Source organism: Rhineura floridana, chromosome 4 (genome assembly GCF_030035675.1).
Source record: "Rhineura floridana isolate rRhiFlo1 chromosome 4, rRhiFlo1.hap2, whole genome shotgun sequence".
NCBI lineage: Eukaryota > Metazoa > Chordata > Lepidosauria > Squamata > Rhineuridae > Rhineura > Rhineura floridana.
In genome coordinates, this window is record NC_084483.1 from 104,602,463 (window position 1) to 104,628,474 (window position 26,012).

The 26,012-nt window shown below is 43.6% G+C and overlaps 1 protein-coding gene across 1 annotated transcript in view; it reads right to left on the bottom strand.

Moving 5' to 3' along the window:
• The window catches only part of SLC2A12 (solute carrier family 2 member 12), a 44,975-nt gene extending 23,622 nt beyond the window's left edge, over positions 1-21,353 (bottom strand). Inside the window, exons 1-2 of the mRNA XM_061623872.1 lie at positions 21,340-21,353; positions 6,266-6,606 (exon numbers count right to left, since the gene is read on the bottom strand). Of these exons, the coding sequence (XP_061479856.1) occupies positions 6,266-6,371 (106 nt within the window). The 5' untranslated portion in view covers positions 6,372-6,606; positions 21,340-21,353. The remainder of the gene's footprint in view (positions 1-6,265; positions 6,607-21,339) is intronic.
• Between the last annotated feature and the right edge of the window lie 4,659 nt (positions 21,354-26,012).

Consider the following 26,012-nt stretch of genomic DNA (forward strand, 5'->3'; position numbering starts at 1 on the left):
GTTTCCCATCACCAAAGTTCCTTCTTGTGAGCTTTAAGTGTGCACAACATGAGGCCAGAGAAATATAGTCCATGGCCATCCACCCTATCATCTGACTTATGGCTTCCCTGCGTAGGTTTACATACTAGGGGTAGCGTGCTGGGACTGGATATTGAGTTAAATTATATCCTGTTTCCTGTTATGGCAACATGGGCAGTCAGTCATTGACACAGGGGCAGCTATGTTATCCCCCTCCTATTGAAGTCAGAGAGGGAAATTCCTTGTGCCAGGTCTAGAGTTGGTATAAAGCTGGGTGGGGTGTGACCATGGTCTGGAGGAGCAAAGAATAAGACAAGCCTCCCCACCTCATACCGACCCCATCCCACTCACAACTCCATCCTGTTTTTGCTATTGTGCTATCAAATCTGAGATTTTCTGCTAGTGTATCTGTTATGGCAGCAGCAAATCTGGAGTTCTGCCAATGTAGCGGGGCTTCCATTAAATCCTATGGTTCCTCACCTGGCAGATCTTGGGAATGGGAATGCCTCTTGCTGCTATTAATACACATTGACAGTGATACCTACAAACATACTCCCTCCTTCCCAGAGACCCAAGAATAAATAGGTTATATTAAAATATACCTAGTGTACCTAGCCAATTGATGTCTACCTATCCATATGTAGTAGGTGCAGCAGAGGAAATAAAAAAGGGCTGAAGTGCAGCTTATACATTTACCAGATAAATACATTGTGGAACAGAAAGAACCTAGTCCAACTTACACATGTTCTGCCAGGTATGAGGCCATTTCCAAAGTTCCTAAGTAATGGCCAATTTATATTTTTAGGTTTATTGGGTAGCCCACACCATACAACAGAAAAATATGGTATCTGACTACCCTAATTATAATGTGCCACATAAGCAGGGATATTAAAAGATAACAAGAGTAGGTGTATCATCCAAGACATGAAGCACAGAGTTATTAAAAATGATTCACTACAGTCAGAAAGAGAAAATACTCAAAGGGCCATCTTCAAAAGGAAGGAATTGCAACTTATTTCTTGTTGTTGGCAATAAGGGCTAAACCAAAAAGGGGTGTGTATTTCATGAACAGTTTTTGGCTCCTGCAAGGAGACACATGCTGCCTCCATTTCTGTGATTTGCGGAAGCTGCAAAGAGGTGAAAATGTTCAAAATGTGACTCCTTCCCTCCTTTCAAATTCTAAATTTGGACAATACTTCTGGGCCTTATTTTCAGTTGTGATCATATCACATGGCCAATGTCACAAAGCCAAGTCAGAGTGAGGGCAAGGCTTCCTATCCTCACTCTGAATTGGTTCCGTTACGTTGTCACATAGCCATATTCAATTAGCTATGTGGCATCATGACATCAACAAATTTACAACATGATCCCTAACTGATCAGGGAGGGGAAATGGCAACAGAGGACAGCAACAAACAACAAAAAGGTACAGTTCTTTATGTGGCACAATGAATAAAGTGCCTGGAAGACAGGCCTGAACACACATGTAGCATGCTGGCCTCCTAGTAAAATTGCTTTATAATAGTATCCTTTTAGAAAATATCAGACTGCCATAGAGCATTAAACTGGGATCCATGTGCTCACCTTGCATCATCTTGTTGCTATTCCACCACATCAGAGCAAGATGCTCAAGGCCATCATGGCAGCTTATGTTGTACAGAAATTGTCCAGAACTTAGCCATCCTAAATTTTTCACCTGAGATTTTACCCAATTTAAGCCAGGCAGAGATGCATTCCCTCATTATTTCAGATACAGATAATATATGCTGGGTCCTCGAGTTCTCTTCTCATCCCAAATGGTATACAAAGGGCTTCCACAAGAAGAAAAGAGACTTATTAAAATCAAGTGCTGCCACCCCAAACACCAAGAGGTTTGTGTGGCTATTTCAAGGCCAGGCCTATACAACATGTGACCTATCAAGCTGAACACAGTCCATCAACAGCGTATTGTGGCCTTTCAGGTGCTTGACAACCCCCCATACCTTATTTTACAGAGTAATCCAAATAACAGGAAGATGGTGAAAGGGAGGCTGGAGGAGGAGGAGGTGGCAGAAAGCTCTGTGGGATCCTCCTCCCAATTGGGACCTGCCGGCCTGGCTGACGCTGGCTCCATTAGGAGCCACGCACACAAGCTAGCCAGGAAGCTCCAACAAACAGGTCTCCTGGGGAATAAGTGCTCCCTGTAAGCCATAATGGGAAATATCTTTTGGCCAGCAGAGTTTGCAGGGGGATCGGGACCCTGTGGAGGGCTCTGGATGTGAGGAGAATCTTGTGTAAGCCTCCCCCTGCAGCTCTTCCCCCATCACGACCCCAGAATGCCATATTTTCAGGGTTTCCGCCTGTTTCTGCCGACCCTCCATCAGCTGTGCTGACCATCCCTGGTGGACTCCCGGCGGTGCCAGCAGGCTCCTGGTGGCGGCACCACAGCTCAGCTTAAGCTCCACAGCATCCAACTCACCCCAGCTGGGCGGAAAGGTGAGTTGGATTGTGCACTTAGTCATCTCGGCCAGACAGCAAGAAGAGATTTATTGAATCTCTCTGGGGGGCTGTCCTTCATCGCAGGTAGGCTGCATAGTGTTTGGAGGGTAAGAAGTTGTGAAAGAAAAAAGGGGTGGGCAGCACTAAGTACAAGAAGGCAGAAAAGAGAAAAAGAGGCAAAGCCTCAAAGTGGGATTGAAAATGGGGGCAGGGGATGAGAGAAATTTAACACATGCCCAACATGTTTCGGTGAAGACCAGATTATATATTATATGCATAGTTATTAATTATATGTAATTAGCAACCCATTTTTAAAACAAATTTAAAAAACCAGATAATGTATGGAACATACCTTAATACAATAAACCCTAAACCTCTACTGATCGTAATATAAAACATCACATCTAATATACAAGTTGTTCACTGCAAAATTAAAACTCTCAAGAATTTCTCATGACAAAATTGCGATGTAACAATTAAAAATAACTTTCTGTGCACAAACTCTTACAAGAAATTATAATTGACAAGCAGGATCTGCAACAAAATGGGAGTGCTGCTGTTTCTTGTTCCAGTCATCCAGCCAGCCAGCATGCCTTCCTGCCAGCTACTCGATTCCATTTCCCCTCCCACTTATTTTTCTGTTTCCCCTCCAACAGTCAGCATTCCATGGCTGCTAAGCATGCACATTTGGGGAGAGGGGAATCTTCCCTTAGGGGCTTTTTCCTGAATAATTTTTGTACTTCTGGAAACCTTGGAGTTCTCCAAAGCCTGCTGATACCTGCCTCTTACTCATGGATGGTGTCATTTGGCTATCAAGCAATGGTACTCAAAACCTGAACACTGAAAATGATCATAATAAATATAAACTAATGAACATCTTGATATATAGAAAAAGGAATGAATGAAAAAGATAAGGGATTTATTATGTAATCCTATACATAACTACTCGGAAGTAAGCCCTACTGAGTTCAATGGGACTTTCTCCCAGATAAGAGACTATAGGATTGTTGCCTAAATACTGCAATGATTTCCAGAGGATTGGAAACTTAAAAACTAACAAATTTATTATGCTTTATTATAAGCTTTCATGGACTACAGCCCACTTTGTCAATCTGATGAAGCAGACTGTAGGTCACAATAGCTCATGCCATAATACATTTGTAAGTTTTCAAGGTACCATGTGACTTTGTCCTTTTTGCTTAAATATTGTGTAACTACAAACAGAATGCAACCCACTTTTTAATGCATATGAAATAACAACTCATCAGGACAGTATGCTCCTTGTACAGCAATTTATTTCGAGAATGACGGTTCTTATCCATGGTTTTGTACATAAAAACACTTCTTAGCAACAAACCTTAAAAACTCACTAAACAATAAAATCAAAACTTAAAACAAAAACAAAACTACCACATCAACCTTCAAAATGCTGAAATTAAACTGCAAATAGAAAAGTCTAAATGAGTAAGTAGAATTAACTTGTGAGAATATTTCATCCTTATGAGGGTTTAATGAGAGCAGAATAATCAATGTTTTTGTTCAAACCAACCATAGCAATACAATTTAACCTTCGTATCAATTCTGCTTCTTTCTGCAGCGATAAATAGTAATTGGGTGCACTGAGCCTTTCAACTGCCCAAAATGAAAAATCAGTTGATTTATGCTGCAAACCTGTGAAATGAGCCACAAGAGGTACACAAAGTATTAAGTGTACCCCTCTTAAGTTCTCCAATGCATTTTAGGGGTCTGTTTGTTTTACTGATATATAATTTGTTACATGGGCACCACATAATATAAACCATGTGGTAAAAAATTTAAATACATTTAGGGTGATCTCCAATGTATGAGTGGGTTTCCCCTTCCTCTCTTCCCCATTGCAACTCCCCCCATCTGCTCCTGAGGATCCTTCAACCCTCTGAAGCAATAGCTGAGAGAAGGAGAAAGGAAAATCCCACGGTGTACGCAAATACACACAACTGGATATCACACATAATGTTTGATCAAATGGATTTATTCAAAGTGACACATATCCCCCACAGGTCTCTGTTAGTAAAAAGGCTACAGCTCAGCAGGAGAGCGCATATTTTGCAAGCAACAGGTCCCAGATTTGATATCTTGCATTTCCAGGCCGTGCTGGGACAGACTCCTATCTGAAATCCTGAAGACACTGCCATTCAGTGTAGACAATACTGAGCTAGATGGACCAATTATCTGACCCAGTATAAGGCAGCGTCTCATATTCTTGAGAGAGCCTGTGTAGTGTAGTGGTTAAGGTATTGAACTACGACCTGGGAGACCAAGGTTCGAATCCCCACACAGCCAGGAAGCTGACTGGGTGACCTTGGGCCAGTCACTGCCTCTCAGCCTCAGAGGAAGGCAATGATAAACCCCCTCTGAATACCAATTACCATGAAAACTCTATTCATAGGGTCACCATAAGTCGGGATCAACTTAAAGGCAGGTCATTTTCACATTCTTAGTGCATGAAAAATTACAGGTTCTCTTCCGTCTGGCCATTACCCTTGTAGCAATTGTGTGTGCTGCAAGCTGACTTTTAAGAGGGTGCCTTTATAGATCCATGGGTAGAATGTGATTGTCTTACAAAGGTTGTCTTCTACTTTCTGTGTGTATTGGAAACATTAACACGGATATGACCACATGTAACAAATGTTTAACACTTTAATCTTTCAGTTGCCAAGTAAAAATGCCCCATATCTTTCCATATTCAGCATCAGCACATTCTGTGTGAATATATTACCCCATGTAGCTATTTTGCGTTACTTTTGGAACATAAGAGCTTTGAACTCACTCAGTGAAAGCTTGGAACTCAGTGAAAGACCAAGAGTGAACAACATATTGGATAAATAAGCCAGTGTGGTATAGTGATCAGAGTGCTGGACTAGGACCTGGTAGTCCAGGGTTCAAATCCCCACTCCACCATGAAGCTTGCTGGGTGACCTTGGGCCAGTCACAGCCTCTTAGCCTAACCTACCTGACAGGGTTGTTGTGAGGATAAAATGAAGAGGGAAGAGAACCATATACACTAGCTTGAGTTCCTTGGAGGAAAGATGGGATATAAATGTAATAAATAAATTAAATAATAAACAAAACTGAAGCAACAATGACACTGAGGTCTTGCTTTTTAAAAAAAAAAAAGAAAAAGAAAAATCTAGATATAGTTAAGCTGGTCTCAATGTGTTTAGAACCAAAGCTAAAATCACCACAAAAACACGGAAGGAAAGCATATTCTATGAGGTCTAGAGACTTGTTTTCACAGCATAGCACAAATAGCCAACAGCCATTCCAGACAACAGTGGATGCTGTGATATTTCATGTGGCTGGGCTGCAAAATTGGAAGGGTATACAAATTTCTAAATAAATAAAAAACAATAAGCTACACAATCAAAGCCATAAGCCAAAAGTGTTCTAAAGGCCATCATTCAAGTTGTGAGGTTGGTGTAGTAGGTAGAGACTTGGATCAGACTCACAATTAGCCACCATCTCTTAGTCCACCTCGGTGTTATTGGGAAATTAAAATGGGATAACCAGATTTCCCTGTGTTTGCCTCCCTTGAGAGAAAGCCAAGATATGTGATGAATATCTACATATTAAAACTGTTACTTCAAAAATTGAAATAAAGCTTATGTTTCTGGCTTCTTACAAAAATGTCCCTTTGGCTGTTATATTTACTGATGCTGGAACTTTAGTCACAAGTTAACTTTACCTATTATCCTGCAGGCTTAATTGCCGTTTGGACTACGTTGCTTTACCTGTTTGAGCAGGAAGCTTGTGCAGGTTGTTGCTGCATTGGTTCAACTCCTCTCCTATTTTCTGGCATTGCTGGTTGAGGTCCTCTGTGTTCTGCACAGGTATCATGGCTATGGAACAGCTCTCCAACTTTGCTTCTAGGTGCTGAAGGTCTCTACCGGGTGACAGTTTTACCCTTGCTGTCAAAGCTGGTGGTCCCTACTCTGCTCCTGATCATGGCAGCATGTCACAGAAGCTGATTAAAATCTGAAAGTAGCCAAGCAATCCGTGAGCAACTTTTTCTTTCTCTTCCAGCAGGCTTTGCCCTTTTCAGTGACACAGGCTGTTGCTATTCTGGGCGAGCCTATCACGAGCAAGAGGGAGGGCTTTCATTTAGAAGAATTGTTTTTGCAGTTGAACAAATAGCTGAAGACGTTAGAGGTTTATACAGAGAGCTCAACAGACATTCTAGAGCTTTTTGAGCTTAAAGCTTTCTGCCTCTCCAAGCTGTGTAACTCCCCCCCTTTCTCCTTTTTCCACTGTAAAAAGAAAAATAAAGAGTTGGAAATGACTGCTGCATCAGCATGAAATCGGGCACTGAACAAGCATACAACAGATGGTATTAATTCTGGTGCCATTATGAACAATTAAGAAATAAATTAGGAAAAATGCTCAGTTTCAGCATACAAAGTAGCTAGTGGCCTTTTTAAATAAATAATTAAATTAAAATCTGTGCCACGATAGAGAGAAAGCAGAACTCCCAACATCCGAGAGAGGCAAACAAGTATGCTTAGGCTAGAAACAGACAATGGTTGGTTTGAGAGAGGAGCACGCATTTCTTGTGCCCCATCACCACCTCTGTCCAAAAAAGATTTACTCGTTTCTTAAACTATACAAACTCCTGCAAATTATTGTTTCCAGATGTGAAAGTGGAATGAGTATACACACAACCACCAGTGATTCTACAGGTGCATAGATGGGCCTTTGACCTGACCTAGCGGGGCTCTTCTTAAGTTCCTTGATTGGGTCCCAATAAAAACAGTAGGATCAGCAATTAAAAGCAGCAGACTGAAACAATTAAAACCTCAGAGCCTAAAAGCTTAGAATAAAATACTTGCCTGCCACAAAAAAAAAAATGGCAAAACGGTTGTCAGGCAAGCCTTTCTGGGGAGGGAGATCCACATATGAAGTACCCTAACTTAAAAGGCCCTCTCTCCAGTTGCCCCTCACCTCACCACAGATAGTGGGAGCATGCAGAGAACAGCCTCACTTGCTGATTGCAGCACACAGGCAGGTGGATATTTAATTAATTATTGCTAATATCTATAGCTTACCCTTTCTCCATAAAGAGGCAGGATACAGAATATTAAGAGTGTGTGTGCATGCATGTGTGCCAGGGATGGGATCTGTTGGCCAGTTAAAAACATTCTGCCAGTCTGACAGACGGTACTGATTCGTGTTCACTTTGTCCACTATCCACTTCTTTTAACCAGCCAAGTTTTTTTCTCCAGTCCCCCAAATCGATATTAAGATTGATAAAGGACATCAATAAAAGGAAAAGAATGTGGCTTTCTCACCCCCATCCCGTACCTCTGCATCTTCCTCCACTGTGTCTGAGGCTGATCAGATGGCCTGTTTTCCTTTTGTAAAGGAAAGGAAGAAGTCCTCCCACCCTTAATGTCAGCAAGATTCTCCAGGAGCTTTCATTTAATGGGTTAACACCACAGAGATTAGAAGTCATGCCTAAAGAACCTTGCCCATGTTAAGGACTCCCTAGGCCAGCCTTTCCCAACTAGTGGGCCACTAGGTGTTGCTGGACCATGTTCCTGTATTAATGTATATATGGTAACTGCTGTTTGTATAGAAGATACATGGTAAGTGGAATGAAAGAGGAGGGGGGAGTAAATGAGCAGTAGAATGCTGGATGATTGGCTGAGTGTTTGGATGGCTGAGAGTATAAAAGGAAGGATGACAGTTGAATCTGGGTGGACATGAGTGGGTTGTTTTGGTGGAGTTTGGAGGTGGGTGTGAGTTGGTGTATGTCAGGAGAGTGTGGAGAAAGAGGGAGGTGGAGTTCGGATTAGTAATAAGTCAAATATCATAGTAACAGATGAAACCATAAGCTTGTAGATCATTATCAAAGTTATCTTGTTATTAATGTCATTTAATAAATACTATTTTGGTTTACCGAAGGCCTGATCCTTGGCTGGGGTTTCACAGACCAGAAGGGAGGGTAAGGTAATAACCAAGGCTGAAGGGAAACAGTAACAAATGGTGGCAGCGGTGAAGAGGAGAAGATAACATTATAAGTATCCAGACCAACCCCGAGTTATGAGTTATCTGCATTGATACAAGGGGGTTGGGAACAGCATAGGCACGCAGTCACGAATGTAACCGGATAGAGAGACTCAGGCAAGGTCTTTGGGAACACTGGTGGTAGAACGTGACTGGTGGTGCTGCCTAGCAGGGGGATCTATTGAGATCTGTGCTAGAGCGGAGAAACCATAAAAAAGGACAGTCCGGACTGGTGGAGTCCCTGGTGGTGCCTAGTGAAAGGCAGTAGCCACGAGCAGGTAGGAACCTGACAGGGAGAGCCAGGGAAGGGCGTCACAGGTGGTGGCTGTAGCGGTGGGATACAGACAAAAGAGAGTCCCTAACAGTGGTGTGGCAAACAGAAATAACAAATAAAGATTACTTGTGAGAGTGACTGGCAAAGAGTGTGTGGAAAAGAGTGAGTGAACTCCAACACCATGGCTGAATATATAAAAATGAAAAGAGAGGAGCTGGTGGAGAAGTGCATAACATTCAATTTACCTCACGAGGGTAAAGGGGTAGATGAATTGAGGGTAGCACTAATAGGATTTACAACTGTCCAGCAAAAACAACATGTCAGGGAAGAGACCCCAGAAGGGTATTCAAGCAATCCTGCTTATATAGAGTACTTGAGAGAGAAGTTAAGATGGGAACGTGAGTTGGAAACTGAGAGATTGAGGAGGGAGGCTGAGGAAAAAGACAAGCAGAGGGTCTTTGAAACGGAAGAGAAGGAAAAACAGCGGGAGTTGGAAACTGAGAGATTGAGGAGGGAGGCTGAGGAAAAAGACAAGCAGAGGGTCTTTGAAATGGAAGAGAAGGAAAAACAGCGGGAGTTGGAAATTGAGAGAATGAGAATGGGGTTTGAGGAGAGGGAGAAGCAACGAGAATTGGATGCTGAATTACAGGTGGAAAAGTTAAAGTTTGAAAGAGAGAAGTTTCATTCTGATGAAACAAGAAAGGACAGAAATGAAACGAAAATAAAGGTGACACTGAAAGATTTTGAAGTGTTTGAGCCTGGACAAGACCCACAAATTTACCTCAGCACTTTTGAAAAAGCGGCTCAAATGTGGGGGCTACCAGAGGATAAATATACGCAATATTTATCGAACTTGATCAAGGGGGAGTTGGCAGAGGTATACCAATATTTCCCCTCAGACAAGCCCGTCACATATGCCGAGTTTAAAGAGGCAGTATACAAAAGGTTCAGACTGGGACCTGACTATTTTAGAAAGTTATTCCGAAACTGTCAGATCCAAGCAGGGAGGTCTTTTGTTGAACTGGGAGCAAAGTTGATGGATATATTTGGAAAGTGGATGAGTAGTGCCAAAGCACAGTCAGTGGAAGAGGTGAAAAGCCTCATGATACTGGATTAATTATTCCATCAGTTACCACCAGAAATAAGGCTCCTTGTCAAAGACCGTTCCCCTACATCGGTGCAGGAGGCCGCAGAGATGGCGGATCACTTTGCCTCCAATAGAACTGGCTGGGTGGGGAAAACATCAAGAGAGTTTAAACCCAGACCATATAATGGCGGCAAAAAGGATGTGGTGCCACAGCGAGTGAGTCCTCCATTAAAATCTGAAGGGCACAGGACACCCCAGAGTGGATCTGTGTACCCTAAAATGGAGGAGAAATTATGCTATAAATGTGGCAGACCGGGACACCTACATTTTCAATGTGAGGTTGCCAACCCCATTAGTAATCCTGCTCAGGCAAGGGCAGTAAAAACAGAACCAAAAGATCTAACAACGAAAAAGGTTCAGTTCTGCCAGATAAACTGGACAGAAGTAAAAGACCTTGATTCAAGTCTGAGAGAGGAAGTGAGTGTACAAGGGGCAAATTATTGGGCATTGCTTGATACTGGTGCCGCTCAGACGTTACTGAGGCCAGATTTAATAAAATCTGAGGAAATATTACCTCAGGAAACGGTGACTATCCAAGGAGTGAGGGGTAAACCAGAAAGCTTACCCATGGCCCTAGTGAAAATGCAGTGGAGAGGCAGAGAGGGAAAATATAAAGTGGGTATTAATGCCCAACAACAAGAGCCAGTGATACTGGGAAGAGATGTAATGGGGGCACAAGGAAAAATATATGTGGTAACCAGACAACAACTTGGCAGAGAAACAGAAGCCATGTTAAAAGGGGCTGAAGGAAACAGGGTGGAACCTGTTTTCGAGCCTATGGTCACCATAACAACCCCTGGAAGGCCTGCTGAAAGAAACAACTGAAGAGGCAGAGCAGTTCAGGGAAGAACTGAATAGGGATACAAGTTTGAAGCAAATAAAGGAGCAATCCCTGACACAAAAGATTCCCTTACTGACAAGCTGAGGAATCAAATTGTGTGTGAGAATGGGATTTTATATAGACTGTGGATGCCTGCTGAAAGGATGAATGTGAACCAGTGAAGCAATTGATAGTACCTAGCAAAGACAGAACCAGATTGCTAGAGGTAGCCCACGATGTCCCATGTGCAGGACATCTGGGAATAAAAAAGACCAAGAGGAGATTGGCTGCACACTATTATTGGCCAAATATCTCCAAAGATGTAAAACAACATTGTCTATCTTGTGGTATATGCCAAAAGGTGGGGAAAAGTGGAATAAAGACTAAGGCACCCTTAAAGCCCCTTCCTATAATTGGACAACCCTTTTATAGAGTGGGAGTAGATTTGGTGGGCCCTTTTTCCAAACCCACAAGGCATGGCAAGAAATATCTAGTGGTGGTGGTGGATTTTGCCACCAGGTACCCAGACGCAGAAGCATTAAGATCCGTAGAAGCCCCTGTAGTGGCAGAGGCTTTGTTAAAAATCTTTATGAGGCTGGGTTTCCCCCATGAAGTGCTGATGGATCAAGGCAGTGTATTCATGGGAGAAGTAATGCAATGTATGTGGAAGTGTTGTGGTCTAAAACATCTAAAGACCACCACTTACCATCCAGCCACTAACGGATTGACTGAGAGATTTAATGGGGTTCTGAAGGGCATGATAAGAAGTTATGTTCAAGATCACCCACAAGACTGGGATGAACGTTTGGGGTGCTTCTTATTCGCGTACAGAGAAGTGCCTCAGGAGTCAACAGGCTTCTCACCCTTTGAACTGATGTTCACTAGAAAAGTGAGGGGACCTTTGGAACTGGTAAAAAATTCATGGGAAGGAACCCTGGGAGAGTACAAAACATCTGTAGTTGATTTTGTATTAGACTTCCGCAGCAAATTAACATCGATGATGGAAGCTGTACAAAAGAATTTGAGTCAAGCTCAGGAGAAGCAAAGTTACTGGTATGACAGAACAGCCAGGGAATGTGTGTATGATGTGGGAGATATGGTTATGGCATTCATACCCAGGAAACATGATAAATTACAGGCTAACTGGGAGGGACCATATACCATCAGAGAAAAGCTTGACACAGTGACGTATGTAATTACCACAGAACAATTAAACAAAAACAAAGTGGTTCATGTAAATATGTTGAAACCTTACCATACCAGGGATGCAAAGGTGTTGCAAGTTACCTTATTCCCTGAGGGAAGTGGGCCTGAACTTCCAGATTTGGTACAGGAAAGCAAAGACAAAGGAGGGGTAGATCAAGTGGAATGGTCGGAGGAGGTGAAAGAAGAAGTAAAGGAAGAGATTCTGAGAGTTTTGAAAAACTATGGAGATCTCTTTAGTAATAAACCTGGCCGAACCAGTATAGCCAGACATTCCATTGATACTGGAAATCATGCCCCAATCAGATCTGTTCCGTACCGTGTGAATGGGAAAGTTTTGAGTGAAATTAAAAAGGAGGTCGAAGATATGCTGGAACTAGGAGTGATCAGGGAATCCATAAGTCCCTGGGCCTCAAGTATTGTCCTGGTTCCGAAAAAAGATGGAACTACAAGATTTTGTATTGATTATCGGTTAATCAATAAAATTACGGTCCCAGATGCGTAACCTGTGCCTAGGGTGGACGCAATGTTAGAGTTATTGGGGGCAGCAACCATTATCTCTACGACAGACCTCTGTAAAGAATTTTGGCAGATGGAACTAGACGAACAATCCAGAGCCAAAACTGCCTTCAGTACACCAGATGGGTTATATGAGTTTGTGACTTTACCCATGGGACTAAGGAACTCACCAAGTTCGTTTCAGAGGCTAATTAATACTGTGTTGCGAGGCATGTCAGATTTTGCAGTGGCCTATATCGATGACGTGGCCATTTTTAGCAAGTCGGTGCCTGAGCATGTCCAACACCTGACAACAGTATTAGAGGCATTAAGAAAAGCAGGCCTCACAATAAAAGCTAAGAAATGCCAGTTTGAGCTGAAGGAAGTAATCTATTTAGGACATAAGGTGGGGAGTGGGAAAATCACCCCCTTATGGAGCAACGTGGAGGCAATACAATCGTGGCCTATCCCCTTAACTAAAAAACAAGTTAGGGCATTTCTAGGTGTGGCTGGTTTTTATAGAAAGTTTGTGAAAGATTTTGGGGAAATAGCAACCCCCTTGCATGAGTTGACAAAGAAAAAGTGTTCTGAGCATGTGGTATGGACGGATGAATGTCAGAAGGCTTTTGATCTGCTGAAGCAAGCCTTGTGCCAAGGACCTATATTAATAGCACCAGACTATGAGCAACCATTCATCGTGGCTACGGATGCGTCGGACCTCGCGCTGGGAGTCGTCTTGCTACAGGAGAGAGAAGGCACCAGACATCCAGTAGCATATCTGAGCCGCAAGCTGACGTCGAGGGAGAAAAACTATTCGTCAGTCCAAAAGGAGTGCCTAGCGGTCGTGTGGGGACTGAACAAGTTGCGCCCATACGTGTGGGGACGAAGATTTACGGTGACGACTGACCATCGGGCCTTGTTATGGTTACAGACTATGAAAAACCATAACACTATGCTGCAGAGGTGGTCCTGGGCCCTACAAGACTATCAAGTGGACTTCCAGTTCATAAAAGGCAAGGACAATGTATTGGCCAATGGACTGTCAAGGCAGGTGGCTGGGACTGCAGTGACGTGACGCAGACGTAGGAACAAAAAAGACATTTTCCCCATAAAGACTTGGTTTTATTGTTAACGCGGCGTATGAATCCTAGAGCAGGAATAATACTCTGCCGTTATTTTTAAGGGGGGGGGAATGTGATGTTCCTGTATTAATGTATATATGGTAAGTGCTGTTTGTATAGAAGATACATGGTAAGTGGAATGAAAGAGGAGGGGGGAGTAAATGAGCAGTAGAATGCTGGATGATTGGCTGAGTGTTTGGATGGCTGAGAGTATAAATGGAAGGATGACAGTTGAATCTGGGTGGACGTGAGTGGGTTGTTTTGGTGGAGTTTGGAGGTGGGTGTGAGTTGGTGTATGTCAGGAGAGTGTGGAGAAAGAGGGAGGTGGAGTTCGGATTAGTAATAAGTCAAATATCACAGTAACAGATGAAACCATAAGCTTGTAGATCATTATCAAAGTTATCTTGTTATTAATGTTATTTAATAAATACTATTTTGGTTTACCGAAGGCCTGATCCTTGGCTGGGGTTTCACAGACCAGAAGGGAGGGTAAGGTAATAACCAAGGCTGAAGGGAAACAGTAACAAATGGTGGCAGCGGTGAAGAGGAGAAGATAACATTATAAGTATCCAGAGCAACCCCGAGTTATGAGTTATCTGCATTGATACAAGGGGGTTGGGAACAGCATAGGCACGCAGTCACGTATGTAACCGGATAGAGAGACTCAGGCAAGGTCTCTGGGAACATTGGTGGTAGAACGTGACTGGTGGTGCTGCCTAGCAGGGGGATCTATTGAGATCTGTGCTAGAGCGGAGAGAGAAACCATAAAAAAGGACAGTCCGGACTGGTGGAGTCCCTGGTGGTGCCTAGTGAAAGGCAGTAGCCACGAGCAGGTAGGAACCTGACAGGGAGAGCCAGGGAAGGGCGTCACAGACCACAACTCCCATCAGCCACAGCCAGCATTGCCAATGGTCAGGAAAGATGGGAATTGCGGTCCAACAACATCATCTGGTGGCCCACTAGTTGGGAAAGGCTGCCCTAGTCTCTGTTAGTCTTGACTTGCTTCTTGCTTCTTCCCTGCTTGGAGCTCCTCTTTGGCAAGCACTAAAGAGATTAGAAGATAAGCCTAGACAGTCTCACCCATGTTTTAAGGACTCTCTAGACCCTGTTAGGTTTGGTTTGCTTCCCCCTTGCTTGGAGCGTTAGATTATCCGAGTGGAATAAGGGGTTACAGAGAAACAGAGAAACCTGTACTGCTGCTATGCTGACTGCGACTAAGATCAATATATTCAAAGGGAAAAAATCCATGTTGGGGGGAGACTGCTGAAGTTCAGAACAAACTGGATCAGTCCGCAGATTACGAATATGCAGACCACTGAAAAATTCAGTGCTAAATCAGAAATCGGCTGAATTCTTGCCCATTCCTTCTGTGTGCATGCCATTCCATTGTATTCTACCACAACAGTAATGCCTTTCACATGCAGTTGCAAACACATGGGAGCTGGTTTTCTATGATATTCTCCTACATGACTTTGGGCCTCATGTTAATGAGGCAACTGTGTGGGGAGGGCAGATGGCTTGGGCATTTCTTGCACAATCATCACAAGACCCATGCCATTTAATTGTAGATGAGGGTGCGGACCTGGCTTGTATCATCAGGACTTGGGTGGGGGAGACAGGTAGGTCAGATCTTACCCGGCTCTGCCACACTAGATACTTGGTGCAGCACCAGCCCAAGCTAGAGGGCTGGGGAGGTGGGATTGCCATGGTTTATCAGAGTTCATTCTCCATCACCAGGAAACCTATCTTTTTTGGAGCAGGACTTGGGGGCCTGCCTCTGACATAGGGCTTTAAAAACAGATTTGGAATGCTGTTGGTGAACCGCCCACCCAGCTGCTCAACAGCCTCCCTGACCAAGCTGGCCAAGGTAGTCTTGAGTGAGGTGTTGAAGGAATCCTAGACGATAATCCTGGGTGACTTCAACATTCATGCCAAGGTTGCTACTGGACTGGCTCAGGATTTCATGGCCTCCATGGAACTCTCAGGTTGTCATTGGCTCGATGGAAAGAGCAAGACATACTCTTGACTTGGTCTTTGCTCCAAGTGGGGAGATGGGTGGTCTGTAAATTGGGGGGAGGTCAAGGTCAGATCACTTCCTGGTGAAGTTTGGACTTATGGCAAATATTCTCCTCTGCAAGGGTGGGGGACCACTTAAAATGATCTGCTCCTCCCGAGACTTAAGAATCCTGGTGGATTCCTGAATGCTCAGGGAGAATTTCTGGTGGATAGAGCAAGTAATCATGTCGAAGCTCTCACCTCACTTTGGAATGGTGAGGTGTGGAGGGCTATCAACATGATCACTCCTGAGCACCCTCTCTGATGCTGTGGAGGCTAGAATGCCCACTGATACTCTAGGGAGTTGTGTGCAATGAAACAGGCTGGATGATGGCTAGACCACCGATGGCGTAGAACTCACTCTGAGGCTAACTGAACACTGATTAGAGAACATAATCGCACCTACTATGTGGCAATACAGGTAGCAAAGAAGGCTTACTTCATGGCCTCTATTGTGCCCTCAAGTAATCATCCAGCAGAGCTATTCTGGGTTGTCCAGGAATCTGGTCTCACCTGCTGGTGGAGATGGGCTTCTGGAGGCAATGGAACCTTGCTATGACCATTTGGCCCATCATTTTGAGGGTAAGAACATAAGAAGAGGAGCCTACTGGATCAGGCCAGTGGGTGGCCCATCTAGTCCAACATCTTGTTCTCACAGTGGTCAACCAGATGCCCATGAGAAGCCTGCAATCAGGACCTGAGCACAAGAGCACTCCCCCTGCCATGGTTTCTAGCAGCTGGTATTCAGAAGCATGCTGCCTCTGACTGCAGTGACAGAGCACAGCCCTCATGGATAGTAGCTTTTGATACCATTATCCTCCATGAATTTGTCTAATCCTCTTTTAAAGCTGTCCAACTTGGTGGCCAAGGATAAAGTCGCTCAATGCAGCAGTGATTTAGACGCTACTGTTTTGTTTACAGTTCCAACTGAGGTGTACAATGCTACATCGTCTCCAACTTTGTGGGATCAATTTCAGTTTATAAGGCTTGATGATGGACAGGGTGCTCACAGGGATGCATCCAACCACATCCTGACCGTCAAGGCTATTGATATCGAGCTGAGAAGGGCCAAGGGTGGGTCCAAGGATTGGTAAATGCCTCTTTGCATGAGGGGGTAGTGCCTGCCACCTTAAAAGAGGCAGTAGTGCAGCCATTACTGAAAATTACAGCCATGGACCCAATGGTCTGTAACAACTATCGCCAGGTTGCAAATACTCCCTTCCTGGGAAAGGTGATTGAGAGGGTTGTGGCAGAGGAGCTGCAGACATTCCTGGATGAGACTGATTATCTGGAACCATTCCAGTTTGGGGTCAGGCCTGGGTTTGGGACCTAATCAGCCTTGGTTGCCCTAATAGATGATATTTATAGAGAGAAGGACTGGGAAAGTACAACCCTGTTCCTTCTGCTCAAACTCTTAGACATTTTTGATACTACTGACCATGGTATCCTTCTGGATGGGCTCTGCGGGATGGGGTCTGGTGGCACTATGCTGCGGCAGCTCCATTCATACCTGAAGGGTCGTGTCCAGACAGTAATATTTGGAAAGTGCTTTTCTCCTTGTTCTTCCTTGTCCCTTTTCTCTCATGTGTCGTGCATCTGACATTGTTAGCCTAAGAGCAGTTATTTAACTTTTGTAAATTGTATTTTGTAAATTGTATTTTTTATTGATGTATTTTATATTGTATTTTTATATTTCTGTTTTTTGTAAGCCACCTTGAGGGCCTTTGGCCAAAAGGTGGGGTATAATAATAATAATAATAATAATAAATAAAATAAAAAGTGCTCCTTGGCCACTTGGTATTTATACTATGGAGTGCCACAGGGTACTATCTTGAACCTAGTACTATTGAGCATCTACATCAGTCGTTCCCAACCTGGGGGGTCAGGACCCCCAGGGGGATCGTGAAATCATTCTGGGGTGGCACAAAGAACCAAGAGAAGAATTATTTACAAATTAATTAATGGGTCATCTGTGCACCACCAACTTGCAAGCCTGCACTGCACGTGCACACAGCTACCTCTGCCTCCCCTTCCTTCCTTCCGGCTGGCACAGTCAGTTCCTGCCACACAGAGAGCTGAGCAGCACAGCACTCAAACAAGTGCATCAACAGAAGGGGCCAGCTAGTGGTCTAAGTGCCTCTCTCCACCCTCTTTTGTCAGCAGCAGTGAGGGAAGATAGATCAAGCTGGCTGGCTCTGGCTGTAGAAACAGAGGGACCTTGGGAGGAGGGTGCCTGCCAAAAAAGTAACAGGATGGAGTCCCAGAGCATCCCCCCACAAATACACACCTGGGCACTCATTAAAAATTCACTGTATAGTTAACTTATAATACAATGTATACATGTCTCTGTGAAGGGTCACCAGGGCTTGATGGTCCTAGGGTGGTGCCTGGCCCTTAAGTAGGCCACAATCCATGCCAGAAGGCAACACCCAGGCAGTAACTAGGTATTCCCTGACCATTTGTCTGTCAATCTCAAGCTCCAATCCTGCCCCTTCTACTTCATGTTTCCTGGGAGGGTCACAGATCCTTTTCTGGGAGAAGACTGAGGCAAAGTAGGAATTTAGGACTTCTGCCTTTTCTTTGTCATCTGTTATCATTTTGCCATCCTCATTGAGTAGCTGTGCCACCATTTCTTTTCTCTGTCTTTTACTATGGACATACTTGAAGCTTTTTTGTTGCTTTTAGCATCTCTCGCTAACCTCAGCTCATTCTCAGCTTTAGCCTTCCTGACACCATCCCTACAATTCCGTGATACCTGCCTGTACTTTTCCTTTGTGGCCTGGCCTTCTTTCCACTTCCTGTATGTGTCCTTTTTTGTTTTCAGGTCCTCTCTAAGCTTTTTGTGAAGCCACATTGGCTTCTTCTGCTGTTTTCCCCCTTTTTTCCTTGTTGGAATTGCTTGCCATTGTGCTTTTAGAATTTCGTTTTTTAGAAACTCCCACCCATCTTGGACTCCTTTGCTTGCCATGAAACCGTACTTACAATTGTTCTGAGTTTATTAAAATCAGCTTTCCTAAAGTCCAGGGTGCACGTATGGCTACTCTCAGCTTTTGCTTCTGTTAAAATCAAGAATTCAAGTATGATGTGATACCTTTCCCCCAGAGTTCCCGTAACTGCCACTTCATCCACCAAATCATCTCTATTGGTTAGAATCAAGTCCAGGATAGCTGATCCTCTGGTTGCTTCCTCCACTTTCTGTAGGAGTAAGTTATCTCCAACATAAGTCAGAAATTTGTTGGAGGGGCCGTGTTTGGCAGAATTTGTCTCCCAACAGATATCGGGATAATTGAAATCCCCCATTACTACTACATCATGCCTCCTCGAAACATTGGCAATTTGCTTTTCAAAAGTTACATTCTCGTCTTCTCCTTGATTGGGTGGTCAGTAATTGACTCCAAGCAGCACATTCCTTTTATTACTTGCCCCATTAATTTTAATCCAGAAACTCTCGGTGGAACTACCAAACTCATCTTCCTGTATTTCTGTGCAGGGATATATATTTTTAACATATAGCGCAACTCCACCTCCCTTTTTATCCCTTCTGTTCTTTTTGAACAAGTTATATCCTTCAATAGCTGTATTCTAGTCATGGGAGTCATCCCACCAAGTTTCAGTTATACCTATCAAGTCATAATTGCCCTCCTGTATTAAGAGTTCAAGTTCGTCCTGCATGTTTCCCATGCTCTGCACATTAGTATACAGACATCAAAGACCATGCGATTTATGGCTTGGCTTCCTTACTACATTTTTCTAAGGACTGTCACTGGTACCTATTACAGCTGATTTCTCTGTTCCCGTTACTGTGCACAAGCCTTCATCAGTCGTTATCACCAAGTTTACGTCTCCCTCCCCCTTAGGATTCAGTTTAAAACCCTCCTGATGAACTTCTCCATGCTGTGGCCAAACACATTCTTCCCAGTGCTTGTGAGATGCAACCCATCACTTGCCAGCAATCCATCTTCCAGGAAGCATAGCCCGTGGCCCCAGAATCCAAATCTCTCACGTCGGCACCACCTTCGTAGCCATTCATTCACATGGAGTATTTTTCTTTCCCTTTCTACTCCTAAATACTGGAAGGATGGATGAAAAAACTATCTGGGCCCCAAAGTCCTTGAGTTTCCTTCCCAGAGCTTCAAAGCCTGATGTGATTTCTTCATAGCTCCGTTTGGCAGTATCATTTGTTCCTAAATGGATGAGGAGAAAGGGATACCTGTTGGTGGGCTTGATGAGTGATGGCAACCCTTCCGTCACATCTCTAATCCGTCCTCCTGGTAGACAGAATACCTGGCGACTCCACGGATCTTCTCTGCATACTTGGGTTTTGATCCCACGCAGTAGGGAGTCTCCCACTACTAGTACTCTTCTCTTCTTGTTGTGGGGCGAGGTTTCACTGGCCCTGCTTGATTGAGCTTAATCATCATCATCATATTTGTTTTTATGATGAATAAAAAGTGACATTATAACGCTTCATTGTGTATTTTTTTTCAATTAACAGAGACTAAAATTACAACAATTAGCATGTGGGGTCGTGAAATTTTGTTGAAGTTATAAAGGGAAGCTGTACTCATAAAGGTTGGGTACCACTGATCTACATGAAGGTGCTGGGAGTGGTCATCAGGAGCTTTGGAGCAAGGTGCCATCAGAATGCTGATGATACCCAACTATATTTTGCCATTACATCTGAATTGGAAGAGGCTGTGCAAGCCCTGAACTGGTGCCTGGATGCAGTGGTGGCCTGAATGAGGGTCAATAAATTGAGCCTGAATCCTGGAATGACAGAGATATTGTGGGTGGGTAGTTCCCATATATGGGAGACAGGTCAATTGCCTGCCCTGGATGGAGTTGCACTCCCTCTGAAGGAGCAGGTATGCAGTTTGGGAGTACTCTTTGATCCATCTATGTCACTAGAAGCTCAAATGAGCTCTGTGGCCAAAAGAGTTTTCTGCCAGCTTCATCTGGTACACCAACTACAACCATTCCTGGACCGTGATGGCCTGACCACAGTGGTCCATGCATTGGTAACCTAAAGACTTGATTACTGTAACACACTTTATGTGGGGCTGACCTTGTATCTGCTTCAGAAGCTGCAACTAGTGCAGAATGCAGTGGCCAGACGGCTTACAGGAGCAGATTACTGGCAAAATCTTATCCCGCTGCTGAGAGAGTGCACTGGTTACCGATTTGCTACCAAGCCAGGTTCAAGGTACTGATGTTAATTCACAAAGCCCTAAACAACTTGGGTCCAAAGTACCTTAAGGGCTGCCTGACTCCCTATGTTCTGTCTCAACCACTGAGATCTTCTGATGGGGCACTTTTGCTGGTTCCCCATGCCCTGAGTTTTGATTGGCCCCCTCCAGGGACCGAGACTTTAGTGTGGCTGGCCCTGCCCTGTGGAACTCCCTATCAATAGAGATTCAGCAGGAAACATCCCTCCTTTCTTTCTGGCATCTCTTGAAAACCGAACTTTTGAGACAGGCCTTTTAACCTGATTTTTTTTCCAATTAATGCAGTATTTATTGATGCTTTTTGTTTGTAATGATGTTTTTATTGGTTTTTTAAATTTTATTGTGTTTGTATGTTGTAAGCTGCCTTAATGTACTTCTATGAAAAGAGTGGCTCCTGCTGGGAGAAAGGGTGGGATATAAATCAAATAATAAATAAATAAATAAACTTGCCATGCTTACTTGTTTATGTCAATCACATATGGACCCCAGGAGTGTGGAGCTGCTTCATGGAAAAGTGGTGTCCATGTGGCTGAAAGGCACCTAAGAAACAAACCATGACAGAGCTATGCAGATGACAAGGCAGTGCTATGCAGATTAATGCAGGCTTGGGCTGGAATCACTAGAGCAGGGGTGAGGAACTCTTCCCAGGGCAGGCATTCCTCCTCGGGCCACACCCCTCATTGGCTTTGCTCCACATTCCTTTAAGTGCTTTTGCCTGGAATGTGTTCTTCAACTGTGGTAATGCTTCTTGCTTGCCTGGATGGAGCCTTTTCATGCCTGGAATGCAGCCTTCTGCAAGAGTCGCATTTCTTGCTCCACCCACTTTTTGCTTCTAGCCCTGCCCACCACCGGCATATGGCCCTTGGAAGGTTTCCTGAGGCAATCACAGTGAAACCAAAATCTGCTCGCTGTCCCTTATGCTGAATGACCAAGCCCTCACTGAGAGGGATCTTGGTTTTTAATAAGTTAGGTATGTTTACATAATGCACGTATGCATGTTATTTCTATGTCAAGTAATGTAAGGTACTCCATGTTATGTTCTTGCTTTATAAGAGGTCTTTAATGCCTTCCATGAAGCTTCCAAACATAAACTCTTTATATTTTCTTTTAAAATGGTCTTTACATTTCTACAACACTGATTTCTGAGCATATTAGCCTTTAATGTCCTCAGTTGTCAATGGTGCGAGGAAGAAATGAATGTTTAGCTTTAGAAAAAGAACAATCTGCTATCAGGAAGGCGGCAGCAGGCAACATTAAGCTTCATTACAAAGCTTGGTATTTCAACACTGCATAACAAAACTGGCCAAAGATGCACACCGAAGCTTGAGAGGCCTCACCTTCTCGGAACAAAAAGGAACAGCACCCAGCCCATGAGTGCAATCTCAGTCTGGAAGAACAACCTGAGATCAGCACATATCTGATCACTGGTGGTATAGGACTAATGTATCTCTGGCCATGTTCTGATTGAGTGTAAAAGAAGAAGGCTGGAGCGACTGAACTCCAGATGGTGGGGAGGGGGGAAATATAAGAGCTGGGGCAGAAACAGCAAGGTGGGGGGGGGAAGAACTCTGCATCCAACAGGAGCATCATGAAGTACCTGATGCTACAGCCCTGCTCCTTCCTCCTCCTCTCTGAATGCCTAGACTGGCCATGTAGCAGTCAGAGCACTTATCCTGGTAGCTATACCCCTGCAGAGTGCAAGTTAATATATGTGTGTCTGTATGTATGCATGTGAGTGGAAGAGAGGGAGAGAGCTCTTTGATTTTCTGAATTGTATTTTTAAAAAATTGTTATCTCTCCCCATTAAAAAAGTCTCACTATTTTTCTTGAGGTTGGGCTTTATGCACAACAATCTGCAAAGTTACAGAACACACAGAAATGTATTCTGTCCCATGCAGGCATGTGGGCGGGGGGAGACAGCTTGCAATATATAGAGCCTCTCTCCATACTTATCTGCCCATCGTAATAAACATTTTGCTACCCAACATAAAGTATCACCACCTGTTTTGCATTGAAAGAAATGGGAGTATACTTTTGTACCAGCCTCATTGCAAATATGACAATGTGCATTAAGTCATACACACGTTAAATAACATCAGTGCGGTACTAGGTTTAGTCTCGCAACCATCCAAGGACATTTTGCCTGTGAGGAAAGTTGCCCAAGTCATGTGCATGTATGCCATCTGCTCTATATTGATTTTGGCATGCCACCGTAAATCTGAGTTAGTAATGTCCAAGCTCAGCACATGGCGCTGCATGTATACACTACCAGCTAGGAATAAGCTGAAGCAACTGGAAACAACAAGGGCTAGGCTTGTCCCACAGTTGTGCTCATGCACAAGAGATTCTGATCCCAGCAACTATCCAGCATCAGCTGCTGAACAGAATGTAGGATTTGACAGCAGCAATCTCCTAGTGAAATTAAGCAGTAGATGAGGGATGCAACATAATTTCCAGACAAGCAACTGGCACCAAAATAAGTCACAAGCAGCTGTTGGAGAACAATTTGATTCTGCCTTCTTTGTGGTCCCATCATTTCCTACAGCTCTTGAAAGCCCGAGTCAAAGGAATTTTCACAGCTACTAACATGTGTACTTTGTATAAATTGGAGACATTTGTGCATGTCAAAGTCACATTGAAGAGATTTTTTCCTACCATGCTACAACTGCTCATTTGTCTTAAAATCGATGAATTCGTGTACAGCAAAACAACGCAATTGTGATTGACTACCTTATTATTGCATTGCACAGAAAATCAGAGCCTATAATTCAGAGGGAAACTATTCATGTCACATTGCGTGAAAAGCTACAACATCAATATTATTCATGTGTAGTCGAAATCCTAGTGCAGGAAGGAACTGGAAAGCGCTCTGGCTGCAGTGAATGAATACAAACAAAGAGGAAGACAGGCAGGTCCACACTGTTCAGCAAAGAAATCCTTTGAGGAGAATATATCATAAACTCAGAATGCACACTGAGCATTTGCATTCAGCCAACAAAGAAAAGGCAGGTCAGTCTGTTTTGGCTTTTTTCTCCATGGAAGGGAATCGTAAGTGCAATTAGCTAAGTTCAGAATTAACCAAACAAATGATCTTATGAACAACACACTCCCTCCACTCAGCAAACGTTCTTGTTAACATTAGTGCCATCCAGTCTTCCAGAACTGATGTCTGTAGAGCAGTAGGCTACCTATGGCTACCTACAAGTTAGGATTACTGCAAAAAATATCACTGGTGTTATGCTGGTGCTTCCTACAGGAAACACACCAAGTGTAGAAGTCAGGGATGCATGGACATGTCTTTTAACACTGACACAAATGTTTACAAACCTTGGCCCAACTGGGATGTTTAAAGTAGTGTGTGCATACACGATGCATATATGGTCTGCACTTCAGGTTTAGCTGCAAGAAATTGCTGGTGCAAAACACTAGTGTCTCCACAATCAAAAGGGTGTAGCCTTTAGTAAAGAAGTTTACACTTTTGACACTTGGATTTAACACAACGGTGTAGTGAAAACAGCAAAGATACATGCAAATCCAACAGGTTGTGCTGATCAGCCCAAGCCTGCAAAGGGGATGTGTGCCTGAGACAATTTGTATGGGCTTACTGATGTCTAGTGATTGAGTTCCAATAGCTTCAGTTAAATTACTAATGTAAAGTATCTCTGCTTTCAGGATATTTCCTTCTTGTGCAGCAGGGGTCTCACTGCTTCCTCAAGTCCATGTGTTTTCTGTGTCTATTCTCTTGCTCATGATAGCTCATCCAAGAATACATTTATTAGTCTTTGAAGTGCCGCTGGGCTATTTGTTATTTTGCACATGCCTACTTAAGGCACTTATGAATATGTCCGATAAATCCCAAGGTTGTTGCAGCAATAAAACAGGTTTTGTAATGCAAATATCTTCTTTTGTTCATACCTATATATGGTATCAAACTGAAAAGCGTCTGACATCAACTGGCTCCTAAAGGCACCTACAAAGAGGAGACAGGGGCCTGTAGTTATGCTGCCTTTGAACCCCTTTGTTACAGCTTATGTCTGAAGTTGAAGTATGTAAAAATAAAAGAAAATAGCAACTTATGCATGCAATTTACTCCACAGGCTGCCCAACCCTATACTCCAACAGGATTATAATAGGCTCCAGGTGCTGGACGATTGGCTCAGATGGACTTCTACAGCATCTTCAACTGACCCTCTACTGGGCCTTCTGCTGAGCAGCAGTGTAAGACAGAGGGTGGATTGACTAGGGCCGGGGTCACCAAATTTTTTGTACCAGAGGAAACATTTCAAATTTTGAGAGAGTGCTGGGGACACCAGTCAGAAAATGGCTGCCATAGTGGCATGGTATAACACAATATGGCTACCATTCGACTACTCTGACAAATGACTACTCTGACAAATCAGAACTAGTCACAGTGAAGTTTTTTCTATAACTGTATTTCCATACCAGAAAAGTTGACCTGTTGAATTTCTGCCTACCATACAGCTGTTAAAAAGCACAAGAACCCTGTTTTTCTCCAGTCCCAACCATGAACTAGACTGCCATCCTTAACCCAGTTACCTGGAAGTAAGCTCCATTAAATACAAAGAATTACCACTGAGGAGACATGCATATCATTGTTCTGTAAATTAAATCTATAGTGAATTCTTAATGAGTCCCTAGGCTTTAGTGCCTGCAAAGCAGGAGGTATGTCTAAGCCTATTTGCAAAGTTTTCACATTTGCTTTTTGAAGGAAGAGGGATTCTTTAATATTCACCTGTACTTATCGTGTAACAGTATTTGCAGAAAATTACTTCTAGGCACTGCCTGATCTCAGGTGAACCCAGCACAGGAAAGATGCACCCTGACTGATAAGGGAAAAGGACAAACTCTGGAGATTCCAAGGACACACAAAAAAGAAAGCAAGACAGAAGCAGGAAAAGTTTAGCTCGTAGTTAAAGTCTTTCCTCATTAATCAACCTAGTTTGGCTTAGCATGTGTGAACCAGGCCTTTTCCTACATCGTAATAGTAGTCAGCACTTGCAGAAAGCAAGCCAAGAAACACAAGGGATAGAATGGATAGATGTCAGCACATTCCTGAGAAGGAGCTATTTGTAATGGCAGTCAAGAACATTTTTATGTTTACAGGATGCAAG